This window comes from Stegodyphus dumicola, chromosome 5, assembly GCF_044657685.1.
Source record: "Stegodyphus dumicola isolate Sdum_Otavi_A_Nest chromosome 5, ASM4465768v1".
Classification (NCBI taxonomy): domain Eukaryota; kingdom Metazoa; phylum Arthropoda; class Arachnida; order Araneae; family Eresidae; genus Stegodyphus; species Stegodyphus dumicola.
In genome coordinates, this window is record NC_140772.1 from 101,046,112 (window position 1) to 101,070,113 (window position 24,002).

Genomic DNA, 24,002 nt, shown 5'->3' on the forward strand with positions numbered 1-24,002 from the left:
CCTGGAAGGGGTCGCGGGCTTGCGCCCGCATTGATGGTCTCCGGAAGTCAGATGGTTTTTTTTGAAATGCACAGATCCAGGTTCGGGGTTTATCTCTAACGTTCATGTATGTACGGACAGAATAAATCCTCATTATACCAAAATGGATCATAAAATAGATTTTTTTCGTAACGTCTGTAAGTACGTACGTACGTATACAACTCTCATAAGTCAAAAACGATTAGCCGTAGAACATTGAACTTTTGTGTATGGGACTGCTGAAACATCTAGCTGTACCTCTCGCTTTACTATCATAATCGGCAGAATGAAATACGTATATATTGTTGTGTGCTTACAGGTTCCTAGTAGATTGAATGCTCACGGGTCCTATGATAAGTTAATAAAATTTATTTTATCAAAAGAAACACTTCAAAATTCAGCAACTTTCCATAAAAATACTGGTACAGCTCTTCACAGTATCACAAAACACAATCAGTAGTTACATTTGAAACCACTAGGAATTGTGACATTCAGACATATGCACCCCTCGGACTTCCAGGTGCTTAATGAGAACTTCCTGTTTTGTTCAGACACAAAATGGACAGCAGAACTTTCAAGAAAGATGCTACGGAAATCCCCTAGGGTTGTTTCCGGTCATAAGGGACTAATTATTCTCTTTCCAGGTTCTTAACAAAACGAGGAGAGAGCTTTGTGTAAAAGCTTTTCGATGCTGTAAACGAGTGAAAGTAGATGCATTTTAGCGTCGTTGCCGTGTCAGCGGCCTTTGTATGAATTAGGGTTAAAATGATTCAATTATTTTAATACCAGGTGGCCATGATTAAACTGACAGTGCTCACAGTGTTCTGTAGCGCGATCTTTTTGCGAGAATGGCGCCACATTTTGTAGGAAGATTAAACAAGACGGGGGACGAAGGATTCCGCGAAAAAAAATTAGTTCCAAAAGTCACCACTAGGGGAATATTTGGCGCTGTGTAATAGAAAATAGAGTGTTAGCAAATGCAAATTAATACGGAATAAAATTTATCGTAGGTCCATTCTTCTATGAGAACATTACCCCGACAGGATCGGAAACTTTTTCTGTTACCGTAGAGAAATATCGCCACATGTTGAATAGCTTTGTCATTCCGGCACTTCAGCAAAGACAATGGCTGGGGGGAATCATTTTCATGCAAGATGGAGCCCCTCCACACGTTGCTGTATGGGTGCAACAGACGCTACGACAGAAATTCACAACAGAAAGAGTCATTAGTCGCTACTTTGTAACTGCATGGCCACCTCGGTCGCCTGATCTTACCCCATGCGACTTCTGGCTATGAGGTTACCTTAAGTCGAAGGCCTATCAAGGAGTGGTCCAGGACCTGGCTACGTTGAAGGATAACATATCACGGACTGTACGGGAGATTCCTGCAAACATGTTACTTTCTGCTGTTGTGCATACTGTGCACAGAATGCAATATGTGGTCCACAACAACGGCACCCGCATTGAACCTCATTTGAATGCAAAATAAAAAGTAATTTCCGTATTGATTTGCATTTGTTAACACTCTGTTTTCTATTACACAACACCAAATATTCCCCTAGCGGTGACTTTTGGAACTTTTTTTTTCCGCGGAATCCTTCGTCCCCCGTCTTGTTAAATCTTCCTACAAAATGTGGCGTCATTCTCGAAAATAGATCGCGCTACAGAACACTGTGAGCACTGTCAGTTTAATTATGGCCACCCGTTATTTATTCAAGAATTTCTTATTAAGTTTTCAAAATAAATATTTTAAAAGACAACCTGTCTTTTCTTGCACCCAACACGGGTGTTCTGAGGTTACAGCTTTATTAAAATGGTGGCAGCGGTTCAGATGAGAAAATCCATGCAGAGATTACAGACAATCAGGTTCTGAATTTCCACGAAGTTACGAGCATCAGTTTGAAAAAGAGAATACATTTCATCGTTAAGCTGTGTGGATCGGAAATCCACGGAAAAGTTTACGGATACCAGTCCAGATAAAAAGACACGACAGTCTCCTGAATACAGCTCATCTTCACCAACATAAATTGTGCGATCATCTTGTGTTCGAGAAAAATTAGTGCAGAAGTGTGCGGACAAGCCTTGCCCGAAAATCACCAGATCGTTGTGAATGTGTAGTGTAGTGAAAAAGTGATACGTGTGTGATCATCTTTGTGCCTGAGAAAATTAGTGCAGTGCAGTGTATGGTGTTCAGTGCAGTGTGTTTTTGCCGAAGATGATCAGATCATTGGGAAGGTGCAAGGTAGTGAGAAAAAAGTGATAGTTGTGCGATCATCTTTGTACCTGAGAAATTAGTGCAGTGCAGTGTATGGTGTTCAGTGCAGTGTGTTCTTTGCCCGAAGATCATCAAATTATTGTGAAGGTGTAAAGTAGTAAAAAGTGTGTGATTCATCAACATCTATATATTGGTGTGGCGGGTAAGTACCTTGGACTTTTATATTGAGGCAGTAAAGTAATTTAATTTATTTCTGTAATTTAGTATATAAGTTCACATAACTGTTTTAAGTCAACTTAGTTTTCTGTAAAGCTTAAAGAAATGTGCTGTTTGGGTTTTATGTTACAATAAGAAGTGTATATTTTAGAATTTAAATCTGTGTTAATAGATTTTTTTAAATATCTGAAAAGTTAATGTGTTGTGCTCAAATGAAGCTTATATAATTGAATGTGTAAAGGAGAAGAATTACGGTAACTTTGAAGGTTCTAAAGATAGGTGGCATTCTGACATTCATTTCAAAGACGTCTTGAATATTATAAATATTAGAATTTTCAGTTAAAGTGTGTCAAACATTATTTGTGTAGGAACTGAGAAAATTTTTTTCTATTGAATGGGTAAAAGGGGAATGCTAGAAATCCCCAGTATTTTTCATTTTAACGGTTGTCATATTAATGTTTAGTTATGAGCATGTAGATATATGATTTTTATAATTAACTTTTGAATGCATATTTTAATATACCTCAAATTTTTATGAAAGTATAATGTATTATAATAAGCAATTGAGTTTAACGCAACTGAAATGAAAGCATTTAAGAGGTAATATTATCTTTAGTATCATAAGTCCTCAAATAGACAAATTTTTTTGAACGCATAATGTGCATATTATGGTGTAAAATGTTTTGCATCTGTGTTTAGATCTATAGAATATGTTGTAAAAAAAATTAAGGGTTCAATTTTACTTTCTCTTTGTGAAAATGATATTTGTTTAAATCAATTTTATATATATGTAGTGTGAAGGAGCTAAAATTGTTAGGTTGTTAGCATAATTTTGTTCATATCATGGCATTCTTAGGAAAAGTTAGGAAAAAGGATCTTAAATCCTTGGCTGAAGAGTTAGGGGTTAGCCCTGAACTTAGGATATTGGATTTAAGACAGCTGATTATGGGAAATGAATCCTATGAGGAGGAACTGGTGAAAAGCCTGTTAGAAAATATCACTTCAACAAGACTTTATAAAGAAAAAACGGAGCAGGAAAGAATTAAAAGAAAAGAAGAAAAAAGGCAGGAAAGAATTGCAGAGAGGCAAGATAGAATTAGGAGAGGAGAAATGGAATTTGAATTATCGAAGTTAAGATTACTAGCCGCTAACAGAAATGACTCTGTAAATGGCGGGAATGAAGAAAATGGACTTAAGAAAAGCCGTTACGATCTAAAAAAAAAAGATTCCAAAATTCGATCCTGAAGAGAACGACATTAGTTTGTGTCTAGTCATGTTTGAGCGCCAAGCAAAGCATGCGAATCTTCCCCAATCAGAATGGGTTTCGGTTTTATTGACCATTTTGCCAACTAACACAGTTCATCTGATTATGCGAGAACCAGAGCAGCAGGCTTGTGACTACGATTACGTAAAGAGGACATTGCTTAAAAGGTTTAAGCTTAGTCCAGAAAAATTTCGTATCAAATTTCCGGAATCCTAGGAAAACACTCGAACCACTTGGAGAGATTTTGCTTTTGAATTAAGGAATTATTTTGAAGAATAGATTGCAAGTTTGGAAGTTACCGATTTTGAACTTTTAAACAATCTCATGATAACGAATCAAATGAAGCGCCGTGTAAATGTCGAAGTGCGGCAGCACTTTATTGACGAGTGGTCAAAGGTAACGATTCCAGATAAATTAGCTGAAATGCTAGAAGAGAATGAAACGTACGTGAAACCCGGAAGAAAATATCTCCTGTTCATAGTTCTGAGTCACAACGGGGAAATAAAAATCATTTAAATTCAAGAGATCCGCAAAAGTATCACCAGTCTAGAGGGGAAGATAGATATGCCTCTGACAGAAATGGACATCTCCGGAATCAGAATGAGCGTCAATTTGATATGAGAAGACCACTTAAGTGTTATTCTTGTGGTTCAAACGAATACTTAAGGCCTCAATGTCCGGAAGTCAAAAAGGATCTCAAAACTCCGTTTCTTGTAAATAAAGTTCAGGAGATTGAAGAAGATTGTTTAGCCCAGTATCTAACGATGGCTAAAGTGAACGGTTTTGATCTTCCAGTTTTGAGAGATACCGGGTTATGCGTTGACGTAATTTGCAAGAAATATCTCACTCCTTCGATGCTGACGGGCGACACTGTGTGGGTAAAACACCCGTTTCAAAAGGCCCCAATTTGTTTACCCTTAGCAAACATAACAATATAAGGAACTTTTGGCCAAGTAACAACAAAAGCAGCTGTCATTCGAAATGAATTGGATCCCGGCCATTATTTGTTAGGGAAGAGAACCGCCTAAAAATTAGCAGTAGATCAAAATGACAAACTTTTCTTTCAAGTGAAAACAGGTACTCGAGCTCCGAGTCAATCAAAGAATGAAATCGGGAAAAGTTGTCCACTGGAGTCTGAACGCGGCGAACTCGAACACTCAGGCGGGAATTCTCCCCTCATTATTGAAAGAGGTGAAGTTTCGTCCTCAACAAAAGGGATGAAGGAGGCCAATTTCACCCTGCCTGAAACCGTGGTGAACGACCTGACACTACTTACTATAAACAAGACGCGGTTGTCTGATCTACAAAAGAAAAGTGACGTTGTAAAACCATCTTGTGACTTAGTCGCGTTTGACTATCACAGTAACTTTTGGGAAATGTGTACAAGTTAAGAATTTCCTTTTCGGTTCGGCACGAACAAGAAACTGTAGATAAGCTAAATGACGTTAGTAGTAAGCCCCCGTACTCGGGTGACGGAAGTGACGTCACAGAAAAGGGGGCATTTTGAATTTCTCCGAAAGTGACGACACCAGCACCATCTTGTATCACGTGATGGAATGACGTAATCATGACGAGTTTCGTTTTGATTCTGTGGCAACAATCTTTCAAAACATAAAACATAAAAACAAAAAACTTTCAAACATAAAAAACTTTTCAAAGTTTTTTATGTTTGTGGCAACGAGCTCTTGAACCACGTGTTTGGAATGACATCACTTTTAACTTATTATTTTCATTTATTTAATATGCATTTATTGTCCCTTATTATTTTAACTAATACGTCATTACTTTTAATTATTTACTCATTTTTATACGATTCATTTTAATTATTTAATCCGTCATTATTTTTAATTACTTTTAATTGATTCCATTATATTTTAATCCATTTTTAATGAATTTAGTATCATTTTCCCTGTATTTTAAAAATAACTCCACGGCCGAGATTTGAACTCGCTATCTCTGGGATGGGAGTCTAACGCTTTACCGCTCGGCTACCCCTTCATGTTATCAAGCCTGTTATTTTTCCGTTTGGAGCGAAAATCACCAAGACGTCACTAGGCTGGGGGAAACAGGCAAGTGTCATCTCTTTCACGTTGCAGCCTGCCGAAACCGCTTCACGCTTTCTACATCCGCCGTGGCGAACGTATACAATCTTAACAACCAATCAGCATTCAGCTAACAATATCTATCTTATTTCAGCCAATCAGCATATTGCTTTCTTATACATCGCCTATTAATTCGCTCGCGTGGACGAATGCAATCAAGGTTCTTTAATATACTAAGGTTAGGCCAGAAACGGAAAAAGCGTGCCATTGGTTGCTGGTAGTGACGTCACCCGGGAGACAAGACGCATCGGCCGACGCGTCTGCTACATGATTTTGGTAATGGAAAAAATGTAAACTAAAGCAAAATGATCATTTTATATGCGGTAGATACACCGGAAATACCGGGTATATACTTTCCGATTAAGTATTTTGTTAAAGAAAATGTTTATTTTATGCACAGAATTCGTACGAATGCTGAAAATAATTGTAAACATTAAATTCTTTTCGTAAAGGAAAGCATTAGAAAATGAAAAACGATATTTAAGTTAATTAAGGGAAATAAATATTGTAAAAGAAGGTATTTTTCAATATTTTTTCGTAGTATTGTTTGCACTAAATAAATCTTGTTGAACAGAACACATGATGGCATAACTGCTAAGACCATGGTAAAAACATAATCAAAAAGTATTATTCTATTTATTTTCATTGCTCATGCACTTTTTTTAATACAAATGAACTTTGACATTCCATGAGAAATATATGATCGTGATTTCAGTTTAAATTACATATCTCAAGCAAAAATATATATAAAAAGATTTGACTTAACAAATTCATATTTAAATACTATAAAATTCTACAAATTTCTTAATATCCGTCATTATACTTTTAAATAGTATACTTATCTCATTCTTTTTAAAGTGAAAAGTCACTTCATACTGATTCACTTCAGATTTTAGCAGAAGTGTGTATATTTTCAGTATAATCTAAAAGTACTCTTATAATCCCTTACACTCAACAAGATTTCTATATAACATTTATCCTGACGTGATTATTTGCTATAGTAAATAATCTACGATATTGGCATCCTATTCTTCCTTCCATACATTAAAAATGGAACAATTAAAATACATTTTCTTACACATATACGCACAATTATAATAATAATAAACTTGCCCTACATCTTAGTTTCGGCCCACCAGCGGCCGAGCGGTAAAGTCGCTGAACACTGGTAGTTCGGTCCGAATCCCGCGAACGGGCTGGCTGCATGGGTGTTTTCGTGGTTTTCCTCATGCGTAACGTGTATACGAGCCAGTTTCCCTGAGAAAGTCCTCCATGAAGGCATCACACCTATTATGCAGATAGCCCTAGTGTGCTTTGCCATAATTAAATACACCACCACATCTTAATTTCAATTCAGCCTGTACACAAATTAGATATTTTTAATTACTAATGTATTTTTATCAGGTTATTTCTTAAAATACTTTTGTTATACTCGAAATATGTGTTCAATATTGAATTATTTTTCTTTCTCTTATAATTAAAAACAAGTTATATGGAATCAAAATTAAAACATATGCAGCAGTTAAATAAAACTGAACCGAATATCTTACTTACTTTTTCGCTATTTGTATTCTGGCATTATACACAGATTTGTTTTCCTTCAGGTTCAAGCATGTGTAAGTTATATCAATTAAATTACATCACACATACCTGTATGCATCAGTTAAATAACACTGAAGGAAATATGTCACTCACTCATTCGATGTTTGCATCATAGTGTGGTCGAGAAATTGTTCTTTCCTCACGGTGAGGCATGTATCAGTTTACTTAGTTCGCAAAGCTTAACCCAGACGCTGCTTCAATACATAGAATTACGTTTGGGATGTAAAGAAAGTAACCAAAACATGTGAATGAAGTTGGATACGCGAATTTATTAACTAATCATTCAGGTACTCAGTATTGGTAAACATGACACTGAGTTTAAATATCTCACTACGATGTAAGTCTCATACACAAAATGAAGATTATGATAAGAAATGATTTAAAATGAGAAATGTTTCAATTTAAATGTAAAATAGCAGTAAAATGAAAAATAAATGTAAAATTACATCACATTTATGTATGAAAATTACATAAATTCATTAAAAAAAATAGTTATTTTATCTGGTTGTAAAGAGTGTTTTCCGCCAAAAAACGTATTAACGTGTATAATTCTGACACAACGCTATAGCACAATTTGCCACTTCCGCCTAGGTATAATAGCAAATTAACAACACAAATCAAATCAAACTGTTGATGCAACGAAAGTAAACAAACGCCAAGAACTAACGCTGTCACCCACATGACGTCATGCGCATGTGGCATAACTTTCTCCCTGCACTGCGCATCGCTCTTGGGCCCCCCCTGGAATGCAATCATTTCTACACTGATTCTTGCTGAGTGAACGTCATTTTGACTCTGCCATTTTCCTGCGCCCTTTTGTTTTCTTGTACACGATGTCTGCTAAACGAACTTATTCTGCATCTAATGTAAGTATTTTTCGCCTGCATCTGATTTTTAAATTACTATATTTTGAAAACGAATTTATTGTTTTCTGAATGTTTTATTTATTTAAATATTTAATTGCCAGGTGCTATTTGAAGATCTTGACTTTCCCTTCCGTGACACGGACGATGACGTAAGTTTTTTACGCGTATTTTCGTAACGTATTTTATTTCTATTTGAATGTATTTTGAACATATTTTATTTTATTTTGATAGTTAATCGATGAAGTGGATCAAATCTTTATGGAAAATCCTATGGATCTAGGCTTGTATTATCAAGTCGGTTCCGGATTTGAGGTAAATTTTCGTTTCGTTATGATTCGATTAGAATATTTTTTCTAGTACTAGAACTGAATGTATTTATTTTTATTTTATTTATTTTTAGACTTCTTCCTCGTCAACTCGTGGCCCTGTATATATGGCTGGTTCCGATGAACGTTCGGTGTGTATTTTAATTTTTTTATCATAATGTCTTTTTGAAAATGTTTGATTATTGCTAAAACTTATTTTGTTTTTTCAGATCGATGAGGCGATTGTACCTACAGAAAAGTCTCGTCGACGGAACCATAAATATCAAGCCGAGGAGATTACCATCCACGCTTGTGTGGACATCGAAAGACTGCCTCAAGGCGTGCAAGGCATCCCGATGGTCCGAATTCCTGACACCGTCAGAGAATTGTTCGAACTCATTCTCCGTACAGCAGCGGTTTAAATCCATCGGACCTCATTCCGTTTTGCATTCAAGCAGAAGGCTTGGACAAACCGATCAGCACATCGCTGATGATTGTTTCGACTTTGACGGTCGAAACGATTTTGGCTGCAATTATGAAAGTACTGCAGTCCAAAGATAAAACAGAGCTGGATATAGGATTTTCGGTGGACGTGATCACCATCAGACGACGTGTAGGTGCTGGAAGAAACAGGAGAGTCTTTAACATCTTTATGGACAGACTAAATAAAAAATCGATCTTGGCTATTCCCTATGACGACGAAGGACTGTGTTGTGCCAAAGCAATTGTTTATGCCTTGGCGCATTTGAACAAGGACACGACTGCCATCAATGCCATGAAAAATCGTCGTCGACCAGCCCTTGTGAAACGGGCTAAAGAACTTCATATGGCCGCGAAAGTGCCTCTAGGCCCCTGCACATTTTTAGAAATCACCATATTTGAAGACCACCTAGATGTCCAAATTGCCGTCTTTTCTTCGGAAAACTTGAACCGAGTAAGTCATTATTTTTATCTCAAGATATTTCTGTTTTTAAATGTTCATACTTAAATATATATTTTCTATGTGTTTTCATATCGTAACTTGATTTAGTTCTTTTCTATTTTATGGTTTCATACTATGTTTATAAATCAGATTTTGCATTTAAGGGCTTTATTTTTAATTGCAACTTAATTTTGGTTCCTTTTTTATTTTGTGGTTCCATACTATGTTTATGACAAAAATTTATTTGGGATGTGATCAAGTCCCTCAAAGGGTTTTTTGCCAGCAAATACTATTGTAATACTTGTGAAAAGCCGTACGATCATCCGGAAAGCCATCGATGTGCCAATGCCTGTCCCATATGTTTGAGGACCGACTGCTTTCCGGACCAGCCCCAAAGATGTCAGGCTTACGACCGTCTCTGCCGATCCGATGCCTGCTTTGAAGCACACAAAGCCCTCAATGGAAACCAAGAGTTTTCACTCTGCGACAGGGTAAGTGTTTTGAAAATATATCTTAATGAACAAAGTTAATTATCATGTAATTTTTTGAAATGGTTCTGTTTAAAAATGTTTTAATTTTCGTTATAGGTATACCAGTGCAGGGACTGCTGCCAAGTGATCCGGAGGCGGGATTGTCCTAAAGAGCTTCACAGATGTGGAACCACCAAATGTCCGTCTTGCGGCCAGTTTGTCGTGGCTGCTGAGCACCGCTGTTATTTGCGACGTGTTGCTCCGAAGAAGTCCGAAAATAAGCTGATCTTCTTTGACTTCGAAACGGATCATTCTTCGGGGGAACACCTCGTAAATTTCGCGGTGGCTCAGTATGCCGACGGCACAGAAAAAGTGTTTCCGGGTTATGAGGCATGCTAAAACTTCTGCGCCTGGCTGTTCTCTACACAGCACAAGGGCTTCACCGCCGTGGCTCATAACATGAAAGGGTAAGTTAAAAATAACATAATTTGCATGATTTAGTTTTCACGTCTATTTTTTTCAATATTATTCATAATTTTTTTACTTACAGGTTCGATGGTCAGTTCGTGATGGCCTGGCTCCTGGAGCAAGGCACAGCGCCAGAGGTGATCCCTAACGGGTCTATGATCATGAGTGTAAGACACCCTAGTCTGAACATTCGGGTCATAGACTCGTTAAATTTTCTACCGATGGCGTTGGCCAAACTGACGGGATGCTTCGGTCTCACCGAGTTGAAGAAAGGCTACTTCCCGCATCTTTTCAACTCCCGAGAAAACCAGAGTTATGTCGGACCGCTGCCTGAGGCCCGGTACTACAGCCCGGACACCATGAGTACTCCAGCCCGAAAGGCATTTCTATCCTGGCACAAAGAACACAAGGGGATGTGTTTAACTTCCAAGCAGAGATGCTGGCCTATTGCAGGTATATTTTCCCCTCCTTTATTCTTATTTATTTAAGATTTTTTTTTATTCTTATATTTTATATTTCGTATTTTTAACATTTTTTCTTTTAATAGATCGGACGTGGACATTCTTCGTCGCTGTTGCCTGGAGTTTCGAACCCAGTTTTTGGATGTTGCGGGTGTGGATACATTCCAGTAAGTTATTTTCTTAATTCTTTTATACAGTAATGATCATGTTTGCAGTTATGTTCTTATAGAACAATCATGCTCATGAAATTGTTCTATTTTCTTTTCAGATACGTGACCATTGCGTCAGCGTGTATGGCAACGTATCGGAGTGGCCACATTCAGCCCAACACGATTCCCATGGTACCCACACACGGCTACGTCAACTCCACGAATTACGGCCCTGATTTGATCCGGTGGTTGGACTTTGTTGCTGCTTCCGAAGGCATTGCCATTCAACATGCGTTGAATGGTTCGGGAGAGCACAGAATCGCCGGAATCTCGGTAGACGGTTTCTGCCAAGCAACTCAAACCGTCTATCAGTTTCAGGTAAGAAAATATAACCATTTCTTTTTCTATGTGATTCTTTTTTAATGATTTTACACTTTTAATGTTAATTTGCATGTGGAACCCTATTAATATATTTTTATTATTTCACGGCTGTTTCTTCCATGGGTGTAGTTCATGCTGTGACGGGGATGTCATCCACCTCTTAAAAGGGGTTTCCATGGCAACCTTGAGGGAGAAAGCAGAGGACACCACACGAAAACTTCGAGCCCAAGGTTTCCACGTCATAGAAATGTGGGAGCATGAGTTTCAGAGAGAAAAAGAGAAAAATCCAGATCTCCAAGCTTTCCTGGATCAACACCATTTGAAGAACCGGCTCAATCCTCGCGAGTCATTTTTCGGAGGATGGACCAATGCCCTCAAATTTTTCCACGAGGGAGACGCTAAATATGTGGATTTCACATCCCTCTATCCATGGGTTCGTACTTTTTTATTATTTTAAAACCTTTTCATGGATGATGTGTTTTCTGATTTTTATGTATGTTTTTTATGATGTGTTTTTCTGACTTTTTGTTTTATTTCACAGGTGAACAAGTACTGCGTCTACCCCGTGGGACATCCGGAAATCACCACGGAAAGCTTCGGGGAACTAGAAAACTACTTTGGACTCGTTCAATGTCGTGTGATTCCTCCACGGAACCTTTATCTTCCGGTACTTCCATACCGATGCCGGAAGAAACTCATGTTTTCCCTGTGTCGAACCTGCGCCCTTCATCAAATGCAAGCTCCGTGTACCCACACAGACGACGAGCGTGCTCTTGTCGGAACGTGGGTATCGGAGGCAGTCAAGCTGGCGAAAAAGAAAGGATACCGCGTCACACATGTAAGTATTCAAAGATTATTTAAATTGTTTGTCATAACCCAAATTTATTTCAAATCTTTTGTCATAACTGAAATTTATTCTTTATTTTCTAGATTTACGAAGTGTATCATTTCAAAGAATCGTCTACTTCCCTGTTTCGTTCCTACATTGATCTCTTTCTAAAGATCAAACAGGAAAGTAGCGGATGGCCTTCGGAGTGTGTGACGTCAGAAGACAAATTAAAGTATATTCGCCAGTATGAAGAAAGAGAGGGCGTTCAGTTGGATGCAGGAAAGATTTCCAAGAACCTTTCCAAGAACCCGTCGCCAAGTTGGCCCTAAACAGTTTCTGGGACAGGTAAGATGATTTCTTTTGTACTTAAATTTTTTGTAAACATTTTTATTTTTTTAATTCGTTATGATTTATGTTGGATTTTGTTTTTCAGATGGGGTATGAACATAAACAAAGGACAGCTTACCTGTGTACATATGGTGCCGGACTTTAATAAGATGATGGCTGATCCTACCAAAAAAGTAAGTTTTCTGATCAATTTTATTCATCTATAAACTTCGACCGACTTCATGTATTTTGAGCTGTGAACTCATGACTCTTCTATTCTTTTCAGATAAAAGATGTCTTTCTTCCCACGCCTGAGGTGGCTGCAATACAATGGGAGTCTGCCAAGGAGTTTGTGCCGCAGGATGCCTCGACCAACATTTTTCTAGCGACGTTTACGACAGCTTGGGCTCGCCTCAAGCTGTACAGTGAAATGGAGAAGCTGGGTCGAGACGTCCTGTATCACGACACAGACTCCATCATCTACGCTACCAATGGTCGCAATGATCCTCCCTTGGGTAACTTCTTACGGGAATTTACAGACGAATTGGATGGAGATATCATCAAAACCTTCGTGTCAGGTAAGGACCTTTAAAAAGTTCCTTATTTAATATGTACCAAAAAAAAATGTTTAATGCATATTTTTTCTGTTATGTCTTTTTCTGACCATGTTTTATTTTTTTTTCAGGGGGTCCGAAAAACTATGCGTACCAGACGGCGACTGGGAAAACTTGTTGCAAAGTCAGAGGATTTTCGTTGAACTTCCGAAATTCCCAACTCTTAAATTTTGAAGCCATCAAAAGTTTGGTATGTAGTCTGGACCAAAAGGATGTCATAGCTCTGCACAAGCCCTCCAAAATCACCCGAGAACCAAAAAGAAGAAAAGTTCTGAATAAAACCGAAAAAAAAATGTACAAAGTTGTGTTGGACAAAAGAGTGATTCAATCAGACTTTACCACGTTACCATTTGGCTTTTGAAAACGACTTTTGTAAAAAATGTATGTATGTACAAAAAAGTTTGTATGTAAAAAGATTATATGCACAATATCATGCATTTGCGTGTAAAAACTTATTTAGAAAAAAAAAATAAGCAGAAGTTTGAAAATTATGGTGGTGTTCTTTTTTTGAAAAGGATTTCATAAAGGGTAAGTTTTTTAAAATATTTTTTTTAGAAAATAATGGTTATGATTATGTATATATTAGTTTAATTAGGAAAAATGATTTTATATATTAACTTTATCATCGAAAAACATAACACAAATAATCAGAAATTAACTTTTATTATGAACATTTCATTACAATTTCAGCCATAGTTTCGAAGAGGATTTTATTTTAGGTCTAGCATACATAGTTTTTACATTCATTAAATGTTTGTTTTTCACAAAGTCTTGAGGAAAATTATTCACATTGAGTACATTTTTAAACTGTTCAAAGGCAGTAGGTCTTTCAGTTCTATTTCTCAACAGAAAGTTTATCAGTTGAACAATGTTGGACCCAGAAAACACATGACCGTCCAGAATCAGTATTTTATTGTGTGTCCAGAAAATCTGATGTTCTTTTAAGAAATCTATTATTTTCAGTGCCGTTCTTTTCTGTTTCACAGGAACAGTCTGCATAATTTCCTTTTCTACATCTGTCTCAGAAAATTGTTCAGGGGTTGTTTTTTAGACGCATTCACATGAGGAAACGTAACATACTTTTGCAGAACTTGTATGTACAATTTAGATTTTTCTTCATCGTCCATTTTCTTTTTTAAGATGTTTTGAATTTGGGTATCTAAATCACTCAAATGTTCATCTTCAAACTGGTACATACGATCCAGGGGTACCAGAGCGAATTTCTTACAGTGTTCCATGGAGAAGAGAGGATAAGACACTGACTGCTGTAGGAATTAGGAAAGATAGAAAACCGTCACCTTTTTGAACCAAAAGACGTCTTTTCTTAAAAAGAGGTACTTTTTTGTCCGCTAATTTCCTCAAAGTTCTTTTAAAAGGAACGAGTCGATTTTTGACGCGTTTGGTGATGGCTACGTTTCCTTTTAGAAGATTTAAAACACATTCACAAACAGATTTAATGAGATGATTCGGACACTTTTTCAGTACAGCTGCTTTTATTCGACTTTTTCCTAACAATTTTAGATAATCCACATCCTTCAGATGAGACATGCTGATGACAAATGAGCTCTTTTTCTTGCACACTTTCTTTTATATAGGTAGCAAATGCAGCCGCTTTGATTAAAGCACAGCAATTAAATCCTTTTGCATGAATCAAACATGTTAAAGAATGTTTCTTTTTTAAATTCTCTATCTTAGGACAGTCTAGATTTATGATGTCTCTACATAATAAATTTTCTAAAAATAATTTCTTTTCTAATCCTTTCACGTATATGACAGAGTGACTAGATGACAAATATTGCAAAATAATACGAAGATGAGTATAAGGTAAAATACCCTCATTCCAATTCACATGATGACGATTTCTTGTGACCCAAGCCAAAGACTTTTGCTAAGATCTTGATAATGTTTTCCAAGGCTGAGGGGGTAAAAATGACCAGCAACTGTGATATCCTTCATGCACGGAGTAAAAAGCTAATTCTTTAACAATGTAACAATGAGGCATCCACTGAAAACCTTCGAAATCGATCACGATGGGAGAAGACATGTTAGCCATTCGATGTCTCAAACTGAAATGAACTATCGGGACTGGTAGACATAGTATTTATCCCCAGAAAAGATACCCATGCGAAGGCGGAGCGTTTCGCTTGTTTCAGGTCGTAAATCAATCAGGAAGTAACTGAAAGGGGCTGAAGTAGCATCTTCAAAAATTTCTTGAAAGGCCTTTACTTTTCCGGGGAACATTTGTCTAGCTAAATGCATGATTTGACTTTTATCTCTAGGATTTTTGTATAAGACAAGATAATGGGAATTCAAATGAATATACTATCTCATCTTCTTGCCTTGGTGAAAAAGATTTTGCGTTATGAAAATAACTGAAAGGTTTCAGTGATGACTTGCTTTTGTAAAAAGTTTGCTTAAGCGAGTATCACTTGCTAATTCAGACATTAAATCGTCTATGATAATTAAAGCATTTTGGAGAGTCTGCAGGTTAGATGGTAATCCTTCAAAATTTACATTTTTCATGGAATTAAAAAGAGGTTGATAACTTCCATAGCAATAAATAATGTTGATCGGCATGGGATGGAACATTTTATGATCTATCAATTTCTTCACAAAAACCGTTTTTCCCGAACCAGTAGGTTCGCTCAGAAGACAGGTAGAAGGATGTACTAACTTGGGTAGTTCAATTTTTGGAAATGACAGCATGTTAAGAAAACACTGACTTTTATACTTTACCGAAAATCCTTTTGTAATTTTTCATCGTTTAATAATAAAATAAATAATGTCCACATACATTAGAAGTTAAACTCTAAAGCGAAATCTTGTTCCAGCAAACATGACGATATTTCTTGACAAAGGATGTGATATCTTTTCCATATGCTTCAGGCGGGAGTCCATAAGAGTCAAAAAATTCCAAAATCTGTTTGTTTGCAATGTAGACAGCTAGCCAATGAGTTCCTTTTTCATCCTGTTTATCAGTATTGAGCACCAGTGCACAGGGAAAACTTTGAATCACAGGTATTTTGTCACAAGGAAAAACACCCGCATAATATCTTAAAGAAATAGGATCTCGAGATAAGATTTGATGAATCTCTGATGAATTGATCAATTTCCAAAGTCGTATGGAATATTTCGAGCTTTATTGATTTCTATCAAATTTTCAAATTCAGCGTACACTAATAATGAAACAGTTTGTTGTAAGGGAATCCCAAATTTTATTTCTAATCTTAAGTTGCTGTGTCGATCTAGATTTAAATGAGAGCCATCACAAAGGTCAGGTGACAGGTCGAAGCGAAATAAGGAATATCCTTTTGAAAATTCTGATCTTGAAAGGTAAAGTCCTCTGTCGTCTGCATTCATAAATAAATTCTGATAAGCTCGTATGAAATGATTTTTGGCAAAATTAGGCTGAAGAGGATTATGAGGTACCGGTTACCATCCACGTAAGCGCCAATAAAGTTCATATTATAATGCTTGAATTCAAAAGGAGACTTTTTATAGTTACCGTTAAAGGCATCATTATCGACACATGCCACCACAATACGATTAGACATTTGACGTATGAAAATATTGTCTTGAATAAAACTCATATTTCCCGTTGGAATAGAATAAGCTTTGCACAGCACTCTATTAATGGGATATTTGGCTGTCGATCTTTCTAGGCTTTTGGCATGTCCAAGCACAACACCCGGACTGACTCTCACTTTTCTTACGAACAAAGAAGCTTGTTCGAGTAAAAATTTAAATTCACCTTCACCCAATAAACAAAATTCTGGTTTGCTGCGTATGAGTTTAATTTTCATATCCACCATATTCAGCAAAAGTCTTTCCTGACGAAACATATTTAAGTGCAATCGGCCAATCATATCGACCGAGGTACTCAGTTTAAACAATTCTGCTCGTTGATTGAACCCTTCATTTGGCTGAGTATCTTGAGTATCAAAAACATTCATACGTCCTGCTGTATCTTTGAAAAACAATTCTGATGACAGTTGAGACGTTTTCGTATCAAAACCATGATTCAGTAATTTTTCTATCATGGCTCTGTAAGGATACGTGTTATTACTGGTGGAAACGAGTCTTTCATTTAAGCTAATATCCACTTGAGAAAACATAGAATGTAAAAAGAGATTGGCAGGTCCCACTTTATTTTCAGCTGTGATTGGCTTGACATCATTTTTACAAATTTTCACTTTGAATAGAGTTGTGTCTGTGATAAGTCTAGGTAGTCGTCTCCTCTTCCAGAAACATTGAACTCGACAGGACTTCCTTCCGATACATTGGCTAATGGATGAAATTCAACCCACTGACCTTTTTCAATAACTGTTTGTGTGGGAGGTAGCGAAAATAAATCCAATTCGGATTTTGCACATTCTGGAGAATCTTTTAACAGAAAAGCCATTACGAGTCAAAAATATCACGTCGTTGCACCTTCCTGGCTTTAGACGAAATGAAGTGTTTGGGGCTTTTGCGGTTCCTTTTAAACCTTCCGTGACCAATCATCTCGTCTGCTTTCTGAACTGCTTTCCTCGCTAATTTTTTGCCAGCTTCTTTATATCTGGTTTTGAGGGAGACTTTAAAATTTTCTCCCGACAATACGTCGTTTGCAATTTGTGTTCCAGTCCGCAAAGCTTCTTTTCCAACTGTTTTGGCTCCACTCATCAAAAAAGGCATAGCACTGCGAAAAAGCTTTGCAAAAAATCCACCAATACCATAACCTTTCTGTAAAATGGTTCCTTGATAGTAAGGTAATCCATTTACAGTTTGAGCTAAATAATAATCTTCAAATTTTTTCGTGCAACATGTATAAGGCACCCGCATATTTGATGCTTCTAATCTTGCATACACAATCCAAATGAAATCAATTTGCAGATGAAGGCTTCTTTTATAGAATTTGTCTCAGACGAAAATGCAACACAAGAAATACTTTGCCTCTTTCGAATGGTACTAAATCTCCAGAGTGAAGTATTATGTCAATATGTATAGTCTGAAAATGTTGACGGATAACTGGCAAGTAAAAGGGCCGGGGGTAATGAACGTTCATGATGTCACCGTCATGTCCTTCTACGGTAACAATTTTTAACAACGGGGCTTGTACATCTCCCACAATTTGAGGCTCTACGAAATCGCAATACACATGCATGATAGGAAAAGATACTTTGGGATCGGCCACAAAAGGACTTTGCTCCAATCCTTTGTAAACACCCGGCTCGAACCCTAAAAGCTCAGCTAATCCTTCGTGAAGAATGACTTTGCAGTTTTCGTCGGTCTTAATGGTCACTTTTTTCGTGACAGGATGATAACTGAATTCAATCTTATTTTTATGGGAAGGTATTTTCATGGGTTTTAATAAATCTGGTATCGTTTCATAGCATCCTGGAGGCACTCTTCGACCTTCCAATTTTCCATCACTCAAATCAAATCCAAATAAATTATTGTCTTTTCGGACGTTATACCATGTGTGAGGGTAAATAAAGTCCACAAGAGATAACTCCCACTGACTATTTAAATCCATCGGAGTAGGAAGCTGAGTGGTAAATTGTGATATTTTGTTGTCTGGAAAAAAACGCATGGAGCTGTCGCTGATCAGTGTGATAAAGAAAGACATGTTTCGTTCAAATGACAGATAAGCAGAATGTACGGGCATTTTATACCCTTCTCACATCCTCCACCCACGCATTGAAATTTTCAGGGCACCCCTGAAATTTCGCAAAATATTCTATTTTCCCGCAACATTTCCTCTTTTTTAAAACTTTTTCAACGGGATAATAACCAGAGTCCGAAACCTTTTGAAGTTCTCGTTTGTAAAAAGTTCCTTGCATAACTTCTGCTAGATCTTTCAGTTTATAGACAACAGGAAAACGTCGAATCATTTTATAGATTGTAAAAATTTCTCGTGTCCAGTTTTGTTCGTATCCTTTCTCAAAGAGCATTTTTTCTCAGCTGATGCGTACCGTATCTCCAATCTTTAAATCTGAAGAAATAGGGTTTTGTACTGGTTGCTGACCATACAGCGTTTTCCAAATTTTTTCTTCATTTTGTAGCGTAACGGATACAGGTTCTGTCTTAATACTACGATGCCATGTATGGTTATAACTGGATATCAATTTATCAATCACATCAATGTACTTTCGTGTATTCATTTCGGTAAAGTATTTCCACATTTTTGTTTTTAGAGTTCGATTAAATCGTTCTACGACAGAAGCTTTGGTTGTATTATGTGTCGTGAAAAAGCGAACGTTTCTCTTTTTCAAAAAATTTTGAACTTGTTTATTGGTAAACTCTTTCCCTGCATCTGTTTGTAATGATTCGGGTGTACGTTCCGAAAATATCCTTTCGAAAGCGGATTGGATGGACACAGATGTTTTATCTTTGAGAGGGATAGCCCAAGCGTATTTCGAAAGGATGTCTATACAGGTTAGCAAGTATTTATATCCATCATTAAAAGACGCCAGGGATTGCATATCCACTAAATCAGATTGAAATTGCTCGTTTAAGCCTCCTACGATGACTCTGTTATTGGGAAACTTGTGCTTCAAAGGCTTGTGCAAAGTATAAGAATCCTTGGTTTGCAACCATTTCTGGATGTCTTTTGTTTTTACGCGACTTTTTAAAGCACGATGCAAAGGAGCAACAACCCCGAAACTTGCGGGGACCTGTGGATCCCGATAGGTCTGAGACAGAGCTGCGTTCATTGCAACAGTTGTTATGATCTAAACGTACACTGATATTCATTTATATATATTTAACTAGAACGGGTAAATAATACCAGAGTTTCTAATAACTTGCCTACATAAAGATTTTAGAAAATAGGTCTAACACATGTACAAGAGAGAAAATGAATGTTATTTAACATCTCAAAGGTTGAACAAGTAATGATATATATGTTTAAGAACAACCATATTTATACTCTATAAAAATCAATAGGTTTGTATTCAATAGGTATATTTAAAATTTATGTAAGTGTTCATTACAGATTAATTCTTTTAAATAAGGTCTGAACCTGGAGACAGTCATGAGATCATTGTAAAATAAAATAACATTTTATTGAATATCCTAATTAATTTACAAATATTCATAGTATTCAATACCTAAGGCACCATTGATAGTACAAAATGTGTTTCTTACTTCATCGAGTACATGGTTTAAACAAACAGATTTTTTAAAAGTCCTTGGTAATGTAGTGAGCAGGTTTCAGTAACATTAAATAGGATTCTTCACCCCAAATATTTCCGTAAAATTGTCTGGCGATGCCAACAGCATTGAATCTCAGAACAATAGCATTCATAGTTTATGTCTTATGAACAAGTTCTTCACAGTCTATGCGCTTGGGATATTTTAGTTCTTCTTGTTGGTTAAGAAGCTCTTCAAGCGACATCTTTAGAATAATTTGGAGACGTGCTCTTCCCATAGAAATGTCAAAAGATTAGGGCAGATTTTCCTCTATAACAGGTTCGTCGGATATGCTTTCGTAGACTTCACAAAAGTTCATGTTTTGTTAAACGAGGTTGGTGACAATGTCACTGATACGGCTAAAATTGGTCATCAGTTCTTCCTACTGCGTAGTTGTAATGCTGAGGCTACTTTTTTCATCTTCTTGAGCAGAAAGTTGTTTCGGTGAGTGAAGTGGGAATCCTTATACGTGACCACAAAGTTCTTGGGCAACTCCAGATTCAGTGTCAGCAGGTCTGGTTCCTCCACTGTCATGTTGGTTGCGAGAACATTCAAACACCGTGGCTCAAAGTTCACTCCACGTCTTGTCGGATAGTAAGCTTTACGATATTTGGCATACTCTCGGATGTGAACAGTCACTTTTACCTTGTAAATGCTGGGTCCCACAAAGACATTGTTTCCCATGTGAGTGAACTCCTCTGGAATAGCCTCTTCGGTGAAGAGTCCTTTGCGCTGAAAAAAAATAAATCGGTTAGTATATAATACATAAAAAAATGGGGTCACATACAATATCAACTTTGACATATAAACTACTTTTCGCAAATACGTACTTTTTTCTCGAAATGGAATGTTTCTTCTGCTTTTCTTTTGGTGCAAGGAATATTCCTTGGAATATCTTGGGTGTGGTCTTCATGGCTCAACATTTTATCGTTCAAAGGCATAGGTTCTTTCTCAAATAGGTTTTCCATCTGAAAAAAGTAAAGACAAATTAAGCACATATTGCAAATTCAACTATTTTTAAAGATTAAAAATCTAAAAAACAGTATATTTCAAAAAATTACTTACTTCTGGTGCGTTGTGGTTTCGTGCCTGATCCATTCGAAGCGGTGAAGAATGATTGTCGAAGCAAAAGCAGGTACGTACACTCAGGGTGACAGCAGGAAAGAAATGCGGAACGTTGCTCGGGATAACCTTATATCGGGCAGGAACTCTTTATTTCATCTGAACGGTGATTGGTTAAGAGGCGGTGAGGTCATATTTCAAAGAATCTGATTGGTCGACAGAAAAGTATCCATACACCTTAGCGGAGGTATACAAAGGTGTGATACGGCAGACGCCATTTTGTAAAACAACATGCCCCAACAAGAAATGGATAATGTCATTCAAAACACGTGGTTAAGAGCTCGTTGCCATAAACATAAAAATTGTTCATTGCCACAAAAAATAAAAATTTTGAAACATAGGGCCGTTGCCACAAAAAATAAAAACTGAAAAGATCGTTGCCACACCATAGAAAACGAAAGTTTGATGATGTCATTCCATCACGTGATACAAGATGGCGATTGTGTCGTCACTTCCGGAGAAATTCAAAAAGGCGGAGGCCACGCCCCCTGTGACGTCACTTCCGTCGCCCGAGTACGGGGGCTTACTACTGACGTTTTCTACCAACCAGACTCGGGAGGTTTGCAAATGCCTAAAAATTCCGTAGGAGAATTGCCCAAGACACCGAATAGTGTAAAGTTACCAAGGAAAGTAGAAGAATCCCCAGTTTATCATTTATCTATACTAGTGCCTGATACTGAACGGTCAAAGGGGATTTAATATAGCTACTTCATGAATGATGTAAATTCAACTTGTAATGTAGTTTTTTTTATGTTAAAGCCAAATTAAATATACATATTTATTTTGAGGTCAAATGTAGTAGTTCTCATCCAGGTGTTGGGTTACCATTCAGAGATTATCACAAACGGAAAATTAAAAATCTGCAAAGTTTCCCTTTTCAGCCTGGCTAGATATATAATTAATATTGAATTTAGGAATGTATACTGTATATTACATTTTTCAGAAAATTATACATTCTTTATTTGTATGTGTATAATTAAGTTTATTTCTCAGTATTATGTTAATTATATGTATTTTTACTGGCCTCAATATAGTTCTTGTTATCTTTATCCTTGGTACTTAGCCCAGCGTTGTGAAAAAAAAGTATTAGTGCTAATAATTATTAGTTAGTTTTATTATTAAAGACTTGCTGTGGTAAGGTACTAGGAATTGGAGTTCTGAAACCCCTCCATCCCCGGAAAGGGTAGGATTTGTGACGTCCAGCTTCTAGGTTCTTAATGAGAACTTCCTGTTCTGTTCAGAGACAAAATGGACAGCAGAACTTTGAAGAAAGGTGCTGCGGAAACCCCCTAGAGTGGTTTCCGGTCATAAGGGACAAATTATTCTCTTTCCAGGTTTTTAACAAAACGAGGAGAGAGCTTTGTGTAAAGGCTTTTTGATGCTCTAAACGAGTGAAAGCAGACGCATTTTAGCGTCGTTGCCGCGTCAGCTGCCTTTGTATGAATTAGGGTTAAAATGATTCAATTATTTTAATATTTATTCAAGAATTTCTTATTAAGTTTTCAAAATAAATATTTTAAAAGACAACCTGTCTTTTCTTGCACCCAACACGGGTGTTCTGACGTTAAAGAATGTTAAACACAATACATTGGCTCTCCAAATTCACTCTGAGGTAATAACTACAATAACTGAGAGCACCCGGATCACTGATCATAATTTTGCTACTAGCTTCAACTACTATGAGTTTTTACAAGTCAATCTAATTTAATGCCCTAAGGCCAATCACGGCAATTGTTTATAAGGTTGCAATCGCACCGAATACCTTTGGCCAGCACTGTTGAGTGTGACAAAGATCTAAGATAAAAGCTTAAGATAAAGTTCATTTGGTCACAAAGTTCATTTTAGGCGAATGATTGAGCACTGCGTTCTTCATATAATCTTGAAATTCAGTCTTAATACTTACACTATATAAACAGTCATTGAATCTATTTGCAGAGTATTGAGGCTTGAATTTTTTGATCACCTTGTAAGGATTTTAAGTTCTACTAACGATTATTTTATTTTAAAATTTTGCTCTCTTCTCTTATTTTCCATTTCAGGCCAGAATAAAAGCGAACAGATTTAGTTATGCAAATTGAGCTTGCAATCTGTTAAGTATTTAAGTTCTGGCTTTTGGCCAAGAGGGAGAGAGAGAAACTTCTCGCTACCTTACCTCGCGCACGTTTTTCAGTCAGTTCTTTCTGCTTTTAAGGCCAGAACTTAGTTCTCTTTGATACTTGAAGACACAGTTCTCCGCACTTTGCTCTCTACGTACGTAGAGTTTAAAAGGCCAGTCTTCGCGTTATTACTCTTTGTAAAGTATCTGAGTTTAGTTCCTATTTAATTTAGTCTCTTCTTATTTTTAAGTTTCACATCACAAGCGCTGGTCTCTGTATCCCGAAATGCGGGATCGGCTGTACGCTGTTGGAAATAAATGGTTAATTTAACCCTTCCTACTTTTGTATTATCTTCTACACACGTACGAAAACAGATTTAAGTAAACTCCCTGTTCTTGTTCA

The 24,002-nt window shown here is 36.9% G+C and overlaps 4 protein-coding genes across 5 annotated transcripts; 2 read left to right on the forward strand and 2 right to left on the reverse strand.

Moving 5' to 3' along the window:
• The first annotated feature begins 3,183 nt into the window (after positions 1-3,183).
• On the forward strand, positions 3,184-11,316 carry LOC146997177 (uncharacterized). The gene is made up of 8 exons (XM_085816907.1): positions 3,184-8,432; positions 8,515-8,595; positions 8,684-8,740; positions 8,819-10,001; positions 10,098-10,447; positions 10,531-10,901; positions 10,996-11,076; positions 11,178-11,316. Exons 5-8 carry the CDS (start codon positions 10,440-10,442, stop codon positions 11,183-11,185), a joined length of 468 nt encoding a protein of 155 aa, XP_085673033.1. The 5' UTR covers positions 3,184-8,432; positions 8,515-8,595; positions 8,684-8,740; positions 8,819-10,001; positions 10,098-10,439; the 3' UTR covers positions 11,186-11,316.
• On the forward strand, positions 11,298-13,716 carry LOC146997178 (uncharacterized). 2 transcript variants are annotated; one of them, XR_015041178.1, is made up of 6 exons: positions 11,298-11,436; positions 11,569-11,872; positions 11,981-12,277; positions 12,370-12,613; positions 12,702-12,789; positions 12,882-13,020. XR_015041178.1 is itself a non-coding variant. In XM_085816906.1 (3 exons), exons 1-3 carry the CDS (start codon positions 12,709-12,711, stop codon positions 13,568-13,570), a joined length of 663 nt encoding a protein of 220 aa, XP_085673032.1. In that variant the 5' UTR covers positions 12,705-12,708; the 3' UTR covers positions 13,571-13,716. The 2 variants fall into 2 exon arrangements, 1 of the variants encoding a protein (XP_085673032.1); XM_085816906.1 differs by lacking the exons at positions 11,298-11,436; positions 11,569-11,872; positions 11,981-12,277; positions 12,370-12,613 and adding an exon at positions 13,281-13,716 and having other exon boundaries at positions 12,705-12,789; positions 12,882-13,173.
• Positions 13,717-16,565: 2,849 nt separating this feature from the next.
• LOC146997179 (uncharacterized protein F54H12.2-like) lies at positions 16,566-17,324 on the reverse strand. Its single transcript, XM_085817827.1, has one exon. The coding sequence runs from the start codon at positions 17,322-17,324 to the stop codon at positions 16,566-16,568; it is 759 nt and encodes a 252-aa protein (XP_085673953.1).
• A 2,854-nt stretch (positions 17,325-20,178) lies between these two features.
• On the reverse strand, positions 20,179-23,515 carry LOC146997180 (uncharacterized). The gene is made up of 2 exons (XM_085816908.1): positions 21,213-23,515; positions 20,179-21,114 (listed from the first exon to the last, which is right to left on the reverse strand). Exons 1-2 carry the CDS (start codon positions 21,378-21,380, stop codon positions 20,755-20,757), a joined length of 528 nt encoding a protein of 175 aa, XP_085673034.1. The 5' UTR covers positions 21,381-23,515; the 3' UTR covers positions 20,179-20,754.
• Positions 23,516-24,002: the final 487 nt, after the last annotated feature.

What these genes read in the sequence shown, in the direction of transcription:
- LOC146997178 (XM_085816906.1), top strand. Translation starts at nt 12,709, where the DNA reads ATGAACATAAACAAAGGACAGCTTACCTGTGTACATATGGTGCCGGAC. An exon ending in TGGCTGATCCTACCAAAAAA is followed by an intron (nt 12,790 to 12,881) that starts GTAAGTTTTCTG and finishes TATTCTTTTCAG; the next exon opens with ATAAAAGATGTCTTTCTTCC. An exon ending in CATCAAAACCTTCGTGTCAG is followed by an intron (nt 13,174 to 13,280) that starts GTAAGGACCTTT and finishes TTTTTTTTTCAG; the next exon opens with GGGGTCCGAAAAACTATGCG.
- LOC146997180 (XM_085816908.1), bottom strand. Translation starts at nt 21,380, where the DNA reads ATGTGCTTAATTTGTCTTTACTTTTTTCAGATGGAAAACCTATTTGAG. An exon ending in CATTCCATTTCGAGAAAAAA is followed by an intron (nt 21,115 to 21,212) that starts GTACGTATTTGC and finishes ATTTTTTTTCAG; the next exon opens with CGCAAAGGACTCTTCACCGA.
- LOC146997179 (XM_085817827.1), bottom strand. Translation starts at nt 17,324, where the DNA reads ATGTTTTCTCAAGTGGATATTAGCTTAAATGAAAGACTCGTTTCCACC.
- LOC146997177 (XM_085816907.1), top strand. An exon ending in GAGATGCTGGCCTATTGCAG is followed by an intron (nt 10,902 to 10,995) that starts GTATATTTTCCC and finishes TTCTTTTAATAG; the next exon opens with ATCGGACGTGGACATTCTTC.